This window comes from Anabrus simplex, chromosome 2 (genome assembly GCF_040414725.1).
Source record: "Anabrus simplex isolate iqAnaSimp1 chromosome 2, ASM4041472v1, whole genome shotgun sequence".
NCBI lineage: Eukaryota > Metazoa > Arthropoda > Insecta > Orthoptera > Tettigoniidae > Anabrus > Anabrus simplex.
Genome location: NC_090266.1, coordinates 1,022,865,271 through 1,022,881,479, shown reverse-complemented (window position 1 = coordinate 1,022,881,479; position 16,209 = coordinate 1,022,865,271). Strand labels below are relative to the sequence as shown.

The window sequence follows — 16,209 nt, the reverse complement described above, 5'->3', positions numbered from 1 at the left end:
GCAGACACACCCAGACCCCGAGCCATCGGCATTAACCTACGAAGGTTACAATACCCGACTCTGACAGGAATGAACCTGAGACCCCTTGAACCTAAGTCCAGCATGCTGAACATTTAGCCATGGAGCCATACACCGATTCAGTCATGTTTACAATTACATCCTTTCTTCTAATTGGAACCTAAGTTCATACCATGGATGAAAGTATTTCATCTTATTCATTGAAATTCTTGTCTTCTACAGAATTCTCATTGTTTGCACAATCTGCATAGTATGTTAATTGATGTTCTGTGCACAGGAATATTTGGCACAACAAACACTACGTTCTTGAAAATCGATTCTGTTCCCAGGCAAGGGCGCCCATATCACAGTTTGTAAGGGGGGGGGGGGGGGGGGCTAAACCTGGGGGTATGTAGTATTTTTAATATTTTGGAAGATGAATGGCGACTTGAATTCTGCGATAGAGTAACACCCACGGTATCCCCTGCCTGTTGGTGGGGGGCGGTACTACCACTTCTATGTAATACCCGACTTTTAAATCATTTTCTTGAAAGAAAACACCTGACTACATTAGATTTTTTTCCTTTCCTTGAGTGCTAGGTGGGGGGGCTGTGGCCCCCCCTTGCCCCTGGGTATGGGCGCCCTTGTGTCCAGGTACAAAAAATGCAGCACCCATAAAATTGTTCATCTTCAATTCTTGCAAATTGCTTTATTTTCGTCTTCAACTGTCGTGGAATGTAGGTTAACATGTGTCACATCTTCCAATAATCCATGCAGAGTTCACATGACAAATTCTTCACAAATGTCCTCCAGTCCATTTCATCTCTTCTGTTTGACAGGAAAATTAAGTAGGCATTTATTTCTCAAATATTCACAAGGGCAAGTGACAAATTCTTCACAAATGTCCTCCGGTTCATGTACCTCTTCCATTTGACAGGAAAATTAAATAGGAATTTATTGCTCCAATATTCATGATGGTAAAGAAAAGTGATAGAAAGCATCTAATAGAGCCCTTACTTATTGTGTATGTTGCTTTCAACTTGTGTAGTGGATCTGTTAGATTATAGAACGTCAACACCGGGCGAGTTGGCCGTGCGTGAATAGGCGCGCGGCTGTGAGCTTGCATCCGGGAGATCGTGGGTTTGAATCCAACTGTTGGCAGCCCTGAAGATGGTTTTCCGTGGTTTCCCATTTTCACACCAGGCAAATGCTGGGGCTGAAACTTAATTAAGGCCACGGCCGCTTCCTTCCAACTCCTAGGCCTTTCCTATCCCATCGTCGCCATAAGACCTATCTGTGTCGGTGCGACGTCCAGCCCGTAGCAAAAAAAAAAATAATAATAATAGAACGTCAACATTTCTGTCTTCATGGCTTCACAAGAACCTTCTCAATGTAATCAGAGTTCTGAAAACTAGACAAGAGGAATACAAAGTAGTTGTTTTAGACGCATAAGAAAGAAGAGTAATCTTGTCTCCAAATCCTAAAAGGTTACTAAACTCTTTCCATTCTTTAGTTTCTATAAACAATGTGAGAATTTCTCTTTTGTTTTTCCTTAATGTTCCAACTGGCATCAAACGACAGTTTCCCAAAAGATCATCTGCAGGTGGTATTCAACAATATCAATCATTAATAGTTATGTTAAGACCTGAACCATATACCGGTATATGTTGCATTACATGGAGAACTATCTGATGTGGAGAATTATTTAGCTCGTAAAGTCCATCCAGTTGGTTTCCTAAGTACACCTCCATATTGTGGGCAGAATACAAGAGTACTCTTGGCTCTAAATCCATCAGTGAGGCCAAATACCTTAATACCATACTTTGCTGGTTTTGATTCCAAATACTGTTGAGACCCACACTTGCCTCTGAAGGGCTCCAACATTTCATCTATAGTTGCATATTCCCCAAAGCAATAATGCTCGCCACAAAGATAATTAAATTTCTCAAAAATGATTCACAATGGAGTAAGCTTGTCATACTGGTGTCTCTCTTTAGTGTGTGAATATTATAAAATTTTATAACATTTAACAAAACTCTCAGTCTCTGCAAGGACATAGTAGTTCGGAAAAATTCAACACCTGCAAAATCCTTTGAGTACAGGTACTCCCAATTTTGGTGGGATGAGCGCAAGACACCGGCCTTACAAGGAAGGTCAAACAGAGTTTTTATCTTCATGATTTTTGTCTTTTTTGCATCCCTTTCTCGCTGATAATTACTCCTGTTATGTTGGATCCATATACGGTACTTGTACACTTTATAATTTCCTTCATACTTACAGTACTTGGCAATATTAATAGACGTACCTAAAATTTTAAAAATACTATTAGTGTAGGAGCTATAAAAAGGTACTAAGATTATTTTGATCTATCTAAATGAATGGATTTAATTTTTTCAAACATTACAGATTATTAATAAATGATAAATTACACAGTTTTAATATTAATTATTACTGTTTTCAAAAAACGTTCAGTAAGCAGAGCTATGTCAAACATCTCAATACTTTTTCAAGCCACCTTTAGCTGTTATCAATGCTGTGATTCAGTTTGGCTTACAGTTAATACAAGCTTGTACAGTGTCGTGCATCTGTGAGTGATGATACCAGACTTGAATAATCTTTTCAATGAGATGAATTTTTGTGGTAATTGTTTCCTTTGCCACTTCCCTTTTCACCAGCTCCCAATCATTTTCTATCAGGTTCAAGTCAAGCAAATTTGCTGGCCAGGGTAACAAAGGGACGTTTTCTTGCTGCACAAAGGTTTTTACCGATCGCGATATGTTTCGTGGAGTGTCTTGCATAAACAAAAATGGTTCTCCATTAGGGAATCATTCTTTTATTTGAGGTAAGAACCTCCTAAGTAACACCTCCTTGTACTGGCCTTGCCGCATTGTTCCCTCAACCACGTGCAGACATCCAGTGCCTTTTCCACTGATGACTTTGGTGGGATGTTTCACATTTCACAGTTTACACAAGACAATCGGTGTGGTACTTTTCACCAGAGTGCCTTTGTACTAACCAAGATTTGCCAAAAAAAATATTTAAAAAAATATAACTAAATAAATAAATATATAAAGAAAGAAAGAAAGAAAGAAAGAAAGAAAGAAAGAAAGAAAGAAAAGAAATAAACAAATAAATAAACTAGTAAGACAGAATGTTCTTCTTACACACTTCAGCTTACATTACATACATAAATGCATGAATGTCCCTTTCTGCTTTTCAACTTATTTGTCACAATGAACACACAATTTGGTTAGCCACCTTTGAAGAGACCTTAACCACAGACCTGTTTTCTACAGATTGCACACCTTTCAATTGTCTTGTTCCATTTGCACATTGCAACCTGACACTACCTATGATGTGAACTTTCTTCGGAGGTTAGGGCCGAATTGCTGCAGCCTACTAATCCCAGAAGAAGCGTAAGGATGCGCTAGATTGGTTGCCAGTTGTCTCAGGAATGCCTTTCTCGGCATTTGCTTGCCGGCTTTTGCCTTACACAATGCATAAGCATTTATACCAGCGAGATCTAGTATACTGAAGAAGACTTGCCCTGACCATCGCCGACTCATCGATTTTACCGTGTACTTTCGGCCCATTTGTTCTACTATGTCGACAACAAATTTGGTAGAATTAAAGGCAGAGACTGTTTCAGGTTTTTACTTCGGATGTAGTTCGATGATGTTTACATCAGTATGTACGGTACTGAGAATGAGGACATTCTTGTTTGTTTTACCCTCGTAGGACTTGAGATTTGCATCCTCATTTTTGTACACTACTGTGCTGTAGAGTGGGTCACTGCAGGTCTTCACAGAAGGAGGAACTTCTCTCCTACTATGGTTCAGTGTGCCTACGATACTTTTGTTCTTTTTCTTTGATGATTTCGCTAGTTTCAGTGAAGCAAAGAAGTTATCACGAATAATATTTCTTCCCTGATTGATGAAACGCACAGCAAGACACAATACTACAAATTCACTTAGGGTCCACTTTTCCAAGACAGGGAAAACCATATACAAGATACTTGGCTTCCACATCGACAGCCAACCAAAATTTAACACCAAACTTGTCTGGTTTATTGGCCATATGCTGCATAAATGGGCATCTAGATTTTGATGGAAAGAGCTGTTCATCCATGGTAATGTTCTCACTTGGTCTGTAGCAAATAGTAAAATTAGGTATAAATTTGTCCCACACAATGGATACAAGCGCCAATCTATCAATTTTCTCTGATTTCCAGGAAACAGTTTCGTGCCACAGTTTTGGAAAAAATTAAAGGACACCACTTCTGTGATCACAGATCGAGAACGTTCGTGTCAGCTCCATAAGTTCCCCATTCTTATAAAATACCAATGACAGCGTCCAGTTCTTCCAAAAAAAGTGTCCGTTCAGGATTGTTCAGAATTTTGCAGGCTCCAACCTCAGCATATCGTTCCATGCGGCGAGCTTGGATTCATCACTAAAAAGACTACAAGCTGTAGCGGCACAAGTTCCTTCAATGTGGCGTTTTTCATGTGCTGTGAGACCAGGGATTTCCCTCAGTACATTTTACTGTCCTCGACGGCCTGGCAGGCTTTGTAGATCAACAAGAGTCCACACCGTTCCATCCAAAGCAACTTCTTCCTCACTGACGACTTACCACAGCGTACGCTTGGCCTTCTGCAGTTGATACCGTGCTCCTTGCTAGTAATTTCATTATCTTCCTTAGTATTTCCTTCACCTGCAAAGTATAAAGCCAAACTTACTTACACTGTGCACAAAATTAGGTAAATACAAAATAACTGAAGTCAAATAAGCTTACCTTTGTCGTAAGTTGTTTTGCTGGTGTGCGTGCGTTGTCGTTTAGCGGGTAATTCCGTAACCCTTAAGGCTGAAGGCTGCTGTGTGATTTCATGTTCACATGGCAATTCTACAGGCTTGACGTAACTAGAATCACTATCCAAACTACTTCCGTTTGTCAAGCTATACACGTCTTCACAATTATCGAGGTCTAAATCAGTCCCAGCTTCATCACTTGATTGTGATGGGGAAATGTTGTGCTTATGGTTCAGAATTTCGGCATCCATCAGCAGACTATGTGAGAATATGTTTCTTCGGGGTAATTGCAAACAATCGGGAAATCGAGTTTGAACGTTTGTAACGAGTGAACACGACAATCGACTGCTCATTATGATTGCACACCTTTCATTACTGAACAAATACTGACTATATTTTCCTGTCAGTGTACTTGTATCATTGTTTGAAAAGGGCCAACAGATGTCCCACTGCAGCACAACAATACGTTCTATTCGATACTATGGTCATAAAGTATATTGTAACAGCTTGTTAGAGTGATATCCTGCTCTAAATGAATGCCACAAAAAAAGTCTGATGGGGTAGCTACTGCAGTATCGGTCAAAATGACCGTCCGGTAAAAGTAGGTATATGACCTCATAGCGCTAATTAGAAAGGAGGTATGGGTTTTTGAAGCAATATGCCGAAAAATACACGTAAAATCAGTAAAAGTAACGAAAGAGTTTGTATGTCCTAACCGTATAAAGAGAGTGATAGAGAAAACAAAACTGAAAACGGTCATTTTGACTGCTGCAGTAAACCTAGTGTTAAGGTACAACCCTCACATCTGTGTGATGTAAAACTAAGGAATGAGAGGAAAATCATATTGAGCGCTAACAACAATATGTTTAGAATGCAAACAAATAGCTCAACAACCTGTACCATATAGCTAATTTGTTTGGTTACCAAAATCTGGCATATATCGGATCAAAACGTCTAATGGATGTATTAAAAAAAGTTACTTACTTTTATATATCATGACAATCATGACAGCGATGATATAAATTAGGAATAATCTCTTAAGATTTATACTTTCAAGAATTAATTCTTACCTCCCTAGGTTTTCCTTATGACCGCACTGGCGAACCTCGGCCAACATCCGCTCAGTAAACAGGACAGGGTAGCTACTGCATAACAATGTAGCTTCACGAAGTAATGTGCTTTGACTGCCACGGTCTGCCTTGGGCAAATTTTCCAGAACAAAGTTGAGAGCTTCTTCAGCCTTATCCTATAGGAAGCCGAAGTACACAACTTTTTATTCATAGCATAATAAATATGCTATTGGTGTTAAGCTATCAACTAACATAGAAAATATACAGTATGTTGCAAATTGGGGAAACATTTAAGCACTTAACAGCAACTCACCAAAACATCATACATACATACATACATACATACATCATTATAGACTGCAAGCATCTGTGAATCTAAAACCGCTGCTACAATCCTCTATTTGTAACTAGTTCTGTGGCCTCTTTTAGTTATACACCTTTTATCTTTAAATTGTTAGAAACCGAGTCTAACCATCATCATATTGGTCTCCCTCTACTTCTCTTACCTTCCATAACAGTCCATTACTCCTGTAGGTAACCTATCCTCCCCCATTCGCCTCACATGACCCCGTCACTGAAGCTGGTTTATGCATACAGCTTTATCCAATGAGTTCATACCTAACTTACACTTCATTTCCTCATTCCAAGTATCTCCCTACCATTGTTCCCACCTGTTTGTACCAGCAATCATTCTCGCTACTTTCATGTCTGTTACCTCTAACTTACGAAAAGATATTCCGAGTCCACCCAGCTTTCGCATCCGTAAAGCAAAGTTGGTCTGAAAACAGACCAATGTAAAGATACTTTCGTCTGGGAGCTGACTTCCTTCTTACAGAATATAGTTGATCGCAACTGCAAGCTCACTGCATTACCTTTACTGCACCTTGATTCAATCTCACTTAATCTCACTTAATATATTACCATCCTGGGAAAACACACATCCTAAATACTTGAAATGATCTACCTGTTCCAGCTTTGTATCGCCAATCTGAAATTCAATTCTCTTGGATTTCTTACCTACTGACATCAATTTCGTCTTCGAAAGGCACATTTTCATACCAAACTCACTGCAGCTATTTTCAAGTTCCAAGATATTAGACTGCAAGCTTTTGCCATTAAGATCAAGTTATCAGCATAGGCCAGACTACTTACTACATTTCCACCTAACTGAACCCTCCCTGCCACTTGATACCTTTCAGCAGATTATCCATGCAATCTACAAAAAAAGGTGAAAGATTACAGCCTTGTCTAATCCCTGTAAGTAACCTGAACCAAGAATTCATTCTACCATCAATTCTCACTGCAGCCCAAATGTCAACATAAATGCCTCCGATTGATTTTAATAATCTACCCTTAATCCCATAGTCCCCCAGTATGGCAAACATCTTTTCCCTCGGTACCCTGTATGCTTTCTCTACATCAAAGAAACATAAATGTAGTGATTTAAAAAAGGAAAGAAAATGTGATTTGGACTCGCAAGACTGTGGGGAATTTTATATGTCCATGTATTAATTTGGTATGATCATGTGTTTATTTATTGGTTTGTTTGTTTATATTTTCTGTGTGGGAATATTTGGAATTGTTTGATTATGACACTGCTTCAAGATTGTTTGGTTGTTGTGAAAAATTAATCCTAAAAAAACGTTTAAAGGTAAGATGAGATATTTGTGGGACATACTGTAGTACACGCGCCAGATCGGGTAGGATGCTTCCAGTAGTTTCGGGTTGGATCATTTTCCATCAGTTTCAAGATTTCTCGATGCTACTCGATGTTCTTTATCAGCGTTAATTGCTGGGCCCTGATTGGTCATAATAAAACTATTTGTGATTGGCGGACAAAGGAAAGTAATGGACGCTCATTGGTTGTTTTACGATTTCCCAATTTCCGGAGAGGAGCTCTTCGCTAGAGCCAAGTTCTTCCAAGCCGTCAGGTAATTTGGCCACTGAAGGGAGAGGTTGCCTTCTACAGGAGACGGGTCTTCTTGGCCCCTCCAACAGGTAAGCACTTTGCTTTTTCATCTTTCTGGTAGTAATCTTCAAATGAAGTGTTCCATTTAATTTCTTTTGCCAGAGCTTACCCGTTTTTCCTTCAGTCGCCAAATTTTCCTAATATGACAGCCTTTACGGCAAGTCACGTCATATTTGTTAAGAGACAGTTCCCATTTCCTTTGTTTTTGTAAATTGTGTGTTCAACGCCTCTTGCTGTAATTGTAAACTGTAAATTTCCTCTTTGGGTCTGTCTCATTGTTCTGTGTCATCTTAGAGTATTCACATTTAGGATGGGCACCCTTTCTCAGAAGTGTTTTTGAGAGGGCTGCCTCCTAAAGGTGCTCTGCTCTAAGATAATAATTTTAAACGTTGTGTTTCCCTTTCTTCTGTGTATATCCTTCTGACTGTATTATGTTACTAAAATTTTATTTTTTCTGGCAGTATTATATGACTTAAATATTGTGCCACGAAATTTTATTGTTAAGATCTTTTCCCGTTTAAAAGGTGTAATTTGTTTGACCACATTTGCATGTTAATTCCCTTTAAATGTTTAAGTAAACTGTATATTAATTTCGAATCACCATTGATTTCGCTTCTTCAGCATTGCCAATACATTTCACCGCCTGGATATGGTTCCCAGCCGCTTTCCACTATTCCTTTCCTTACCCGTCATGTTGCTTAACCTGATCGTTACTGTTTGTTGTTTTCTTGTGCAAATGTGCACTTGTTTTTAATATCTCTGATTGCGTCTAAACATTTTAAAACTGCATTAATTATAACTATTATAATAATAACAATTATTATTATTATTATCATCATCATCATCATCATCATCATCATCATCATCATCATCATCATTTACTTTTCCTTTATTTGTGTTTGTGTGTAATAACGAGGTTACAATAAACTTAACTGTCTATTCCTCTCATAGCATTTTTCAATTAACTGGTGCATACTAAAAATCTGTGGTGTGAAATCACACAGGTTTTCATCCAACTTCCTCTCAACCACTGATCGCAACCTCCCTTCCCAGATGCCAGTGAATACCTTGCCTACTATAATAATCAATGAGATACCTCGATAGGTGCTGCAATCCTTCCTGTCCCCTTGCTTAGAGATAGGGGCAATCACTGCTTTTGTCCAATCTGAAGGTACCTTACCAACACTCCATGCTAATCTTATTACACTATGAAGCCATTTCATCCCTGCCTTCCCATTATACTTCACCATTTCAGGTATAATTTCATCTCTTCCTGCTGCTTTATGACAATGGAGTTTATTTTCCACCTTTTCCACTTTCTCAAACGTTATCTCACCAACATAATTTCCTCCTCCGTATGAGCTCAGTTGTTCCCAACACCACCAGGAAGATTTTCTTTTATGTTGAGAAGATTTTCAAAATATTCCCTCCACGTGTCCTGTGATTCCCTGGGATCTATTATGAGTTCACCTGAATTACCCAAAGCACTGTTCATTTCCTTTTTCCCTCCCTTCCTATGATTCTTTATTACTGTCCAGAAAGGTTTCCCTGCTGCTTGACCTAGCCTTTCCAGGTTATTACGAAAATCTTCCCATAACTTCTTTTTGGATTCAATAACCATTTGTTTCGCTCTGTTTCTTTCACCTACCTACAATTTCCTGTCTGCATCAGCCCTTGTTTGGAGCCATTTCTGATAAGCCTTCTTTTTACGTTTACAAGCTGGTCTCACTTCATCATTCCACCAAGATGTTTGCTTTTTCCCATCTTTACACACAGTTCTTCTTAGGCATTCACTTGCTGCTTCTACCACAGCATCCCTTGTATGCCACCCATTCTCCTTTTGTATCCTGAACCTGCTTACTGTCCACTGTTCAGAACTTCTCACTATTCATATCCATGTACTTCTGTCTAATTCTCTCATCCTGAAGATTTTCTACCCTCATTTGTTTGCACACAGATTTCACTTTTTCTGTCCTAGGCCTAGAGATACTTAGTTCACTACAGTTCAGATAGTGGTCTGTATCATCGATATCTTAACAGATATCCTGAATTTGAAATCAACATAGCATCTATTATGGATCTGATACCCCTACTCTCCTATGTGTAGTGTTGAACAGCCATATGCTTGAAGAATGTATTCGTAACTGCTAAACCCATACTAGCACAGAAGTCCAGCAAACACTTCCCATTCCTGTTAGCCTCCAGATCTTCCCCACATTTACCAATCACCCTTTCATGTCCTTCAGTTCTATTTCCAACTCTCACACTGAAATCGCCCATTAGCACTATCCTATCCTTGCTGTTGACCCTGAATACGATGTCACTCAATGTTTCATAAAACTTGTGAACTTCATCCTCATCTGCCCCTCACATGGTAAATATGCTGAGACAATTCTCATCCTAATTCCTCCAACTGCCAAATTACCCACATCATTCCCTCATTTACGTGTGTGACAGAAACTATATTGTGTGCAAAAGTATTCCTGATGAACAGCCTTACCCATACTCTGCCCTTCCATTTTTAACACTTGTCAAGTACACTTCATAATCTCTTATCTCTTCTTCGTTATCTCCCCGAACCGGAATACCATTTACACCTAGCACATTCAAATGCATCCTCTTTGCTGACTAAGCCAGTTCTACTTTCTTTCTTCCATAAGCCCCATTAATATTGATAGCTCCCCATCAAATTCCATTTCGTTCGCCAAGTTGTTTCCAAGGAGTCCCTTGCCTGTCAAATGGGAGTGGGACTCCGTTACTCCCATAGGTCTAAGGCTTGCTTAAAATGTTCTGAGCTCGGTAAATTCGCCAAGCAGGATGCTACCCTACTTACACATAGTCTAAGTGAGGATTCCCTCCTCTAACGGGTTAGATACCACCAGTGTATAGTATAGTCCTAGCTGCCTGAGCACAAGGACGGCCATGACTCAGAATATGTCCGAGATGCCCACTCCCATTCCATAACAACTGGTATCCCTACTCTCAGGACCACTTACTAGGCCACTTAGCCATTGCCCATGGTTCACAAACTAGAACGTGACTACAGTAACCCACACCATGAATAGTGGATGAAATTTTAGCATTGTAAAAATATATGCATCATCTAGTGCATGTGTGAGAGTGTGCCATGCACTGTATGTTACACACCATGTCAGGACCTAAGATGGAAAAGCTGCCAAGTCTACATTCCCAAATTTTCAGAAATTGAGAAAAATGTGCCTCTGCTTTACAATTTGTTTTTATTGTGTGTGTACTGGACGAGAGATATGTAAGGGGTTTGTGAATAATATGAGAAAAAAAAAAAAAACATATACCTATTATTTTTGCTGTATGTGTTGATTTTATTTTGGACTTGGAGGGTTTTGGTTGGAACATGTTAGTAATCATCAAATCAAAATTCTGTCATGTAGAAGAATGAGATGCTAAGTCTCCGCAATCAAGTATTTTTCATTAACAATGAAATATTTCAATAATAAAAAGCTTTTTTACAAGTGTAAATTCAAGAATAATGTTTTAACTGAATTAGTTATGGTTCATCAAATAGATCTTGACAATCAAAAATCATTCACATTATTTTAAACTCTCAGATCAGGGACACATTCACTACTGTTCCATTCACAGGCAGGCTCACCTTCCACTAAATCAGGTAGATTTTCATTGGAAGCATCGATGAGGTCCTGGTAAAATTTGAGGATCTACATTTCTTGCTACTCCATTCTATTGCTTTTTCAGTAGGTTGTCTAGGTCTGTGAGCTTTTGTTTTTTCACTTGGACACCATTTGGAAGAAAATTGTTTTGTAATCTCTTTCCCTTCTTTAGAATACTTTTAGGGATATATAGATCAGTACAGTAATGTGCTTCACCCTGAACTGTAAATCCACTGTTTGTTTTTCTCATTATTATTCTCTTGATCTGACATGAAATTATTTTAACAGAACAATCTTCCATGTCATTAATATATTTCTTGGTAATTTAAACAAATGTATGTGATCTTACGACCTGATAAACCTTTGTGAAGTGAAACCTATGAACTATGTCACGTGAGACGGATGAGCAGTTTCATCGGCTCCTGCGGACTTGGCGGTTCTTGCTCGTCATGACCCGAAGGACTTGGCGGTTATTGCTTGAAACTGCAAATTTCTACATGCATTATAACATAAAATGGCAGGTTTTACATATGAATAATAAAATATAACCAAAGAACTCTCCATTGCACACATAATGGCGTATATAGCTTCAAAATATCAGAAACTGGACGTGGCGGTTTTTGCATATTATGTCTTCATGTAATATGTAGGGTCAGGCATTATAGGCACTATAAACAGTTACTTACAGATTGTAAGTAATTTTTTCATGCCTATTTGGTTTACACTCAATAATTATGGTATGAATTTACAACTAACAACTTTTCAATATTTTCAGGTAACAATGATGTTCCTTGTCATGGAGAATGTTTCTCTACTGTGAGAAGGATCCCTCAACATCACATGAAGTGATGTGTCAAATCTTCAATGAAGCCAGTTCATCTGGTTTTAGGTCTACTGCTTCTCCTACTTCACCTCGCAGCCAGAACATTGGCTACTTTTACTGTCTTTCATCCGTGAATTTAATTGTAAGACCCTACCAAACTTTTCATTGACAACGACTACCATCCCAGATGCTCCAATTTTTTGCAGTGGGATACTGGCTCCCACTACTTCAGTACACAGATCTGCAGTACAGTAAATTTAAGAAAAGACTAGGTAAACAACTGACAGGGTATCTGCCACCTGGGCGACAGCTCTAAATGCAGATCTATGGTGGTTGATTGACTGATTGATTGATTGATTGATTGATTGATTGAAGGTTGCATTGATACAGTCTTCTGCACTCATTTCAGATGCATCGCTGTAGTTTTGTGCTGATATATTTGTGTGTTTTTTACTTAGCTTTTTATATTAGATCAGAGAAATAATAAAATTGACTGAACTTACAATGTTCCTATATCTTTACTTTATGTTGTTATTGTTGGGCTAATTGCTAATTGGCAATAATGCTTAGCATACTGTACATTGTGCAATTAATTCCTGCAAAGAAAGAAGGAACAATTAGAGCAGATAGCGTTTCCTGAAGTGTTAAACTATAAAGTGGGAACAAAGGAATTAATTCATATTTTACATGGAAATATGGGCTTAGATTCTCAGTTACAATTTAGCAGTATCGTGTAGAGTTCACTAGAGCCTAAAGATAGTGCTGGTGGAAGTTACTATCGAATTTTAAAAATTGCCTTACATTTCTAAAGTAAAGATGGTAGCAGTGAGGAAGTGCATGCGAGAGGGCTCCATAAACCACCTACCAAATCAGCAAGTTTAACTACAATTTGTGTTCACTAGAATAAGTTATTAAATAACACTCAGTGATTATATACTTTCATTTATCATATCTCTAAAACAAGCGGATTTCTTCATTCTAAGAAGAGCTTAATGACATCCAAGCCACTTCGAGAAGGCCATGCGTGCTTCCAACAACAGTGCTACCAACCCTGGCAATGTTTCCCTACACACACACGCGCACGCACACACACGCACGCACACACATGCACACACACAAATTCTAATCTCTCAGAGCTTATGTCACCAAGGAGTTCAAGGGGAGTGGTGAAGTGTGAACATACTGCAATGTAAAACCAGATCTCCGAACAGGGTGACCTAATTGACGAAACAGAGCAGTACAGCAGGGAAAACTGCCTTTTACTCCACGGGGTGGACATGAATACTACCAATAAATCAAACCTAAACAAACTCAAAAACAAAATAAAACAAAACAATCTACTAATAACAAAAGCCGACAAATGCAACACTATGGTCATTATGGATAAGATGGATACATAACAAAGACTAAAGAATGTTTCCAGGACAACACTTTTTCAATTAAACGCCGAGATCCAACCAATAATACACAAAGGAATTTAAAAAATCTACTCAAGAACACACACTTTATTCTCACTGAAACAGAATCTGCTAAACTTATAACTATGAACCCCCAATTACCATCCGCAAGGGCCTACCCTAAAATACACAAAGAAAATGTACCCATGAGACCGATTATAAACTATAAAGCCAGTCCAACCTATAAGTTATCACAATTCATTCGGAAATTTTTGAAAAAGCATTATTCATTTTTAGCAAACAAAACAATACAAAACTCAATAGATTTTTGCAACAGAACCAAAGAACTAAAGATCGAAAAACATCATACCCTTACTTCATTTGATATAACAAACGTGTACCGTAACATTCCTATTAAACAAACAGTCAAAATAATAGAATCTAACCTAAAAACCATAGTAACTTGAGCACCTTAGAAATAGAAGAATTCGTGGTTCTGCTTAAATTCGCCTTAAACAATAACTACTTCAGATTTCATGATACCATATATCAGCAACAAAGATTACCTACGGGATCTCCTGATTCCGGAATATTAGCAGAAATATATATCGACTACCTAGAACACACGTCAATTAATAAAATAGATAATATATATTTTTGGTGTAGATTTGTCGACGATATCTTCGTAATTATAGATAATAGATTCACTGATGCAGATACTATACTAGACAAACTTAACAATTTAGACCCCCAAATTAAATTCACTAAAGAAACAGAAAATAACCGTACCTTAAATTACTTGGACTTAACAATAACCAGGCATGACACTCACTTATCTTACAAGATCTATAGGAAACCCACACACACTTTAAATACCATAAAAAATGACTCTGTTCATCCTAACACACATAAAAGAGCAGCCTATTATACTATGATACATAGAGCTTTCAATATCCCAATGACAATAGAAGATCGAAATAATGAATTAAAATTAATCCACGACATAGCCAAATACAATGGATACAGCAAAGAAATGGTCAACAAAATCATTCAAAAAATAAAGTCCCAACCTAAAACTAAATTAATCAAAACAGCCAAACCGAAAAAAGATTATGTCCTGTTTACCTTCAACAACACCAATATATATACTGTAACTAATATCTTTACGAAGCACAACCTGAAAATAGCATTCAAAACCACACACAACAGCACCAACACTATACACAACACCAAAACAGTCAATAATAAAAATAAATACAACCAATCAGGTGTCTACCGCATCAAATGTAACAACTGTGACACAAGCTACATTGGACGTACAGGCAGAAACTTCACCGTCCGTTATAATGAACATATCAATGCAGTAAGGCACAACTATTTCTCATCAATAGGCCAACATGTAGAAGAATCTAAGCACAACCTCACAGACACCAATAATGACATGATGATATTAAACATAAACTCTAAGGGCCCCCTGCTCAACATAACCAAAGATTTCTATATTTCTTTGGATCAATACGCTAACCCCAATCATAATATTAACGACATTACAGAGAAAACCAGTATCATCTTTGACAAAGTCATTCCTGCAATAAAAAATGACTATCTCAAATTAGTAAACACACGTCATAACAAACCGACGAATCACAAACCTAACCCCGCCCCTACCTTCACAATAGCTACTCCTCCATCCCCTCCACCAACATCCCTCCACACAGCTAACATGAGCCCCAGACGTACTCGTAGCAGAACACAACAAATCTCCAAACATATCGGTACACAACCTCCACAGCAACAACAGTAAGTACTCTTTTCATTTCACACATACATCCAGGCATTCCTTCATACATACGCTATACTCATATTAGCTTTTCTTTACAGATAACAACCATATAACGTGCATAGACAAGAGAGGTGTCACCACCAACTGCTCTAAAATTAAACCCTATCTCGCTGTATATATAAATCTTACTGGACTACATCAACAGTTGAATTGCACAGTACTCAATTTTCAAATTTTAATGACAAGAGTTCTTATAACATACCAATACAAGTATATCAGCCATAGAACATTCTCGATGATCACCTAATACAACTTAATCAACACAAGAACTACAAGAGGATTGAAGAATGAATGCAACGCAACATGAACTCAAGGATTTCTCTTCCTCTTTTTGCTTTTAATTTCTATATTTTCTTCATTTATAAACAAACTACTACTTTGTGTGTCAGCCATTTTGATTATAAGCCCAGGTTTGCAGCCTGCTCTCCCATTGGTTGGTTAGGTAATCAAGTAGCCAGTCGGAACCCATGTATCAGAGAGATGTGGGATACCTCCTTATTCCACTCAGAAGTGTGAGACTGCTCTGTGAGGCCTGTTATCTTTTCCTTTTTAGTACTGATATGGAGCAATCCTGCACTCTGATAGTTCAATAAACAGATGCCAGATAGACCCAGCTCACATAATATGCACTTAATTTTCACCAAAAGGAGGGATACC

The 16,209-nt window shown here is 38.1% G+C and overlaps 1 protein-coding gene across 5 annotated transcripts in view; it reads right to left on the bottom strand.

Annotated features, from left to right (window-relative positions):
- Positions 1-16,209, bottom strand: part of melt (melted) — a 611,799-nt gene that overhangs the window by 346,208 nt on the left and 249,382 nt on the right. For all 5 annotated transcript variants that reach the window (XM_067141908.2, XM_067141909.2, XM_067141912.2 and 2 more), the window contains one exon: positions 5,874-6,049. In XM_067141908.2, the coding sequence (XP_066998009.1) occupies positions 5,874-6,049 (176 nt within the window). The remainder of the gene's footprint in view (positions 1-5,873; positions 6,050-16,209) is intronic.